Below are 4,832 nucleotides of genomic sequence, written 5' to 3'. Positions count from 1 at the left end.
CCCTTCCGACCCTAGAAACTATGAAACTATGAAACTATCCAAAACATTGGGATGAAAATAGAATAGACCCAATTTTTTAAAATGGTGATAAGAGATCCTGCATCATATTGCCCCATTAGTCTTACATGTATTCCTGCCAAAATACTTGGGAGACATTTCCTTTCTTATCTGCAGACTGGATCTCCAAAAATAATACTTTTTGGAGAAAAGCAGACTGGTTTTAGAGAAGGTTATTCCTGTAGGGACCACTTCTTAGTCCTGCACTATTTAGCATCTAAATAAGTAAAAAGACAAAAGCATTTGTATGTAGTTTCATAGTTTTCAAGGGAGCTTAAAATTATGGAAGAAACTGGCTCTCCTACAATTAATCATTTTACTATTCAAACACAGAATCTAGGGTGTGTTATGGGACTGGCAGTGCCTTATCCAATAGTTTCCCAAGAAAGACAGGGGTATGACAAGGATGTTTGCTTGATCTGCTACTTTTTAATTTATTCTTGAATGATCTAAAACAGGTGTTAATAGGGAATCAGTTCCATGCATCCATGATTTTGAATCACCCCATCCCCATTTTGCTTTACACAGGTGATACATTAATAATGTCACAATCCCAAATAAGCCTCCCAATATTACAGGATGCTTTTCAGCAGTAATGAACCTTAAATAGCTTGGAAATCAACACAGTTTAAACCAAAGTATTGTTTTTTGGGAATGAAAGGAGGAAACAAAATTGTTATTTACAGGAAAAAGATACTAGAGGTAGCTTCTTCTTTTAAATACTGTGGGATCTACTTTAGCAATAATCCAAGCTGAGATAAGCACATTGAAAGTGTAAATACAGGAGCAAAATCATCTTTTTACAATAAAACAGGCAGAAGAGTTTTCTTGAAGCAATAAAGATCTATAGATCCAAAGTGGAGTCCATTTTATTGCATGGAGGAGAACTTTGGGGTGCTGACCTTATGGTTCACCCCAAACCTAAAAAGATCTATAATTACTCTTTAAAGGATGCTTTTATCTCTACCTAATTTTATGACAGGGACTCATGCGCTCTGAAACCAGACTGATAAAGGTGAGCACCTCAGTTCAATTAAGAATTCTAACCTACTGAATGAAAATTAGATCTTTTATGCCTACCCAAGAAGTACCTTCTAGAAGCCTTTCCTTTGCCAAATAAACCCTGGTCTGAATGGTTGAACAGCTCTATAGCCTCCAAACAAATGACCTGAGAAATGTCTTGAAAGTCATTGACCCAATATTTCCTCTCAGGTTAAAACAAGACATCAATTTAAGAATCAAAGATGTGAGCATGAAGACAGATATGCTGGCAGTGATATTATCTCAAACTTCCCGTCTCCCCCCACCCCCGCGCACACACTTTTTTTTTAGATTAATAAAACACTCCTTTGGCCTACTAGAAAGCTGTCTGACTGTGGTGCAAAACTACAAACAACGAGATGCTGTACCTAAATTGAGATTCACTCTTCATGGTGTCAGACCCAATATTCTGACAGAATACAGTCTTGTGGGAAAAATGAGATTGATGGTTTAAATCCTTGTCTTCTTTTTTTTGAAAAATAAGAGGAAAATGGATCTCTCCATTAATGCGAAATTTCAAATACTGAGCTAATGAAGGTAAAATAATCTGGCTTCTCTCTAATATTTAGAAGCCTGTCCTGTACTCTGTAGGAATATATGCATTACTTGCACAAAGAAAAAGAGCCAAAATCAAATGGAGTTTTCCTATTTTGTTTTATTGTTCACTACTTCATATTATTTTATCTTTTATATCATCATACACTATGTCCTGTTTTAATTTTGTGTAAGCTTGTGAAATGGTCTGTGTGTCTTAGTAAGACCAGTATATTGTATGCTGTTTTATGAATTGTATACTGTTTTAATGTATGCAATTTTTATTGCTGATTTTATTGTACTGTTTTGGTAAAATTCATAAATAAACTGCTACTACTACTAGGAGTAAGGGATTTTTTCATGGTATCTTTTATGAGACCAACTTTGTACTTGGGAGAAAAGTTAGATAAGACATCAGACAAATTGCTTTTTCTCAGGTCTTGGACAGAAGCAGACACAGCTTGAGGTAATAACAGCATTCTAACCCTTCCTAAAAATTGCATACACATATACTGCCATGGTTGAAAGATGGGCCCTAAAGATGTCTCTCTTTGGTACCCTGCTTTCTTTCCATTACATCTAAAGTGGTGTTGTTTTTTCATAGTCTTCCCCTTCCCCTTCCCCACTCCCTCCCCCAGTCCATCTAGAACATAATTCGCCTTTCCCTGGCTTCCATAATTCTGCTTTGTTTTGACCATATCACACTAATTCAACCGCTCTGCTCACACTCCTTTCTCCATTTCTGGTCATTATCATTAAAAGGTGCTGTGTAACTACTGATCCTGATATATTAATTGCACCATCTTTTGCCTCCACTTCTTCAGGAATGCCACCATCAGTGCCATATTTATTTACTTATCTCAGAAGCATTGTCACATCTTTTATTTTGCCCTCAACATCCTCTTCACATTTGATCTGCCAAGCTGCTATTCTCTCCTTACTGAAACTCATCTTTTCCATGAGCTTCACAGTCAGTCAGTGAAATGAAATTCTGTTATGTTATATTCTTCTTGCACTTATTTTCATTTCTAAAAAGATTAACCGAATACCCCTCAGGACCAAGCTAAATAACCCTTATCTTTTCAGCTTGTTTGCTTTATCCTTTCGGGCAGTACCTTATCAGCCTGTTTGCTGCCCGCACACATGGCGTCAAGGCTAAAGTAGCAAGACTGGTCCTGCAAACATATAAGCACTTAACCTTAGCCATTTCATAGCATCCTTCAAAAATAATTGTAAGAGATTTTCACATGATAATATTCTAAAAAGGCAATAACAATTATTTACACTACCAGCTCAAAATGGCCCAGATTCTTCAACTCTTTTACAAAATCAACGATTGAATTGATTTCTGCCAAAGACAGGCATTGCTTATGTTCCTTCTGGAAGTTTCCATCCTGTAAAAGAATGGACAGATTAGCTGGTAGACTGGATAGAGAGCAGGAGGCTTTGTCTATTCTTAAGTGGTACATGGGAATCACAGCCAGCAAATACAAACTGTATCCCAATTTGTTTGCATCCAGGCCGGGGGAGAGAAAACTGGGAAAGCAAAGACAGCTTCCTGATAGCTCTTTCTCTTCCCCAGTGTGCTACACAGTATTAGTTTCATATAGGAAACTAGGAGACTAATAGAGTCTCTAGGAGGATACAACCACCACAAAGGGGCATAGAAAAGGTGTATAGCAAAATGTTGACATGCTGAAATAGTCCTGGTTTTGAATTTCATTGATCATTTGAAATCAGTTCTACATTTGCAAACTTTTTACATGACTAATTCATCATAAAAGATCATGTTAGGGGAAACTGTCACACTGGTAAAAAACACTAGTTTTACTTTACGTAAAAATTCAAAATATTGCAGTTTTGAGAATTTGATGTTTTAATGGTAGAAAATAAAAAAAAGAAAATTCCATAAGAGATGGTATCATTAAATCTTTCTCATGGCTACATACAGGTCCGACTAGCATGACATACTTGATGTTCTACATTTTAATTTTACTGGAGAGCAGAAATGCCCACAAAAGAAAAGGTTTTCATTTAGATTTTCATATTTCCAGTTAAATCATAATAACTAAATCACTTAAAAAAATCTCCTCTTACCTTATTCACACTTAGTTTGTGCATGCTTTCTAACACTTCAAAGAAATTGGAAGTTGAAGATTTATTGGGTAAAAGAAATTTGAAAGCATCTTCAAGGAGAAATTGTTTTACAATTTGGTCCTGGGAATTCAAGTCATCACCAACTTGCAAGTCAAAGTGTTCATGCACCTTAAAAAAAATACAAATTAATTTACAGTGTTTATACCATGTCAATGCTTCAGGATCAGGATCTCAGAAAACTGGAGATATTTATATACAAGACACTGTTGTGAATAAGAATAAGATGTATGCAGGAATACAAATAAACTAGTAGAATTTGACATATATAATTTCTAATAGATTAGAGGGAAATATAACATGGAAAATACTATTCTTCATATTCTGAAACAATCATACAACACAATGTTTGCTGACCTCTAGTGGACTAAGAAGAATATAGCATTGTCAGATCAATGTTTTAAATCTCTTTTTAAAAAAACCTACTTTTTATGTACTCAAAAAAGCAGTAAAAGATGTTAAGACAGCTAAAAAAATCCCTAATAAAACTCAATAACTTATGGCTAAGTATAGACAGTCAAAAAGCCCAAAGCTTAATCGATTCAATCTTCACAGATTACTCTAAGCCAAAGGTTCCCAAACCCTGGGCCATGGTCTGCTATAGGTTGGCTGCCGGTCCGCAGGAGGTTGGCTGCTGGACCAGAAATCTGGAAGTGACCGACATACTGCAAAGTATAATACTCAGTATAAAAAAGGGTTGGCTGCTGCTCCACAGTATGCCGGTCACTTCCAGACTGCAGTTTGCCAGTCCTCAGTTTGCCAGTCCATGGTCACTTCTGTTCTACAGTTTGCTGGTCCGCAATTTAGAAAAGTTTAGACCCCTGGTCTAAACTGTGTAGATTGAACCAATAAGCAAGTGAACAGATATTCACTTTTGATTCTGCATATACAGCCACATGCCTGCAATGGCCCAGCCCAGAAGCTGAGGAAAACTAGAGCATGACTCCCTGCTTGGCCAGGCTTGGGCTAAGGCTAGCCCACCCACCCTGTGAAGGGGGTTTACAGGGGAGATGCTGGGGGACTGTGAATTAACTTGAGGCTGGAGG

General features: G+C 36.9%; 1 protein-coding gene across 1 annotated transcript in view; it reads right to left on the bottom strand.

The window, feature by feature from the left end:
* CPED1 (cadherin like and PC-esterase domain containing 1) overlaps window positions 1-4,832 on the bottom strand; it is a 273,667-nt gene that overhangs the window by 173,585 nt on the left and 95,250 nt on the right. Inside the window, exons 9-10 of the mRNA XM_019509244.1 lie at window positions 3,730-3,897; window positions 2,922-3,026 (exon numbers count right to left, since the gene is read on the bottom strand). Of these exons, the coding sequence (XP_019364789.1) occupies window positions 2,922-3,026; window positions 3,730-3,897 (273 nt within the window). The remainder of the gene's footprint in view (window positions 1-2,921; window positions 3,027-3,729; window positions 3,898-4,832) is intronic.

Source organism: Gavialis gangeticus, unplaced genomic scaffold, assembly GCF_001723915.1.
Source record: "Gavialis gangeticus isolate Ggan-Ray unplaced genomic scaffold, GavGan_comp1, whole genome shotgun sequence".
Classification (NCBI taxonomy): Eukaryota; Metazoa; Chordata; order Crocodylia; family Gavialidae; genus Gavialis; species Gavialis gangeticus.
The sequence above is the reverse complement of the archived record's forward strand: the minus strand, read 5'-3'. Positions and strand labels throughout refer to the sequence as shown.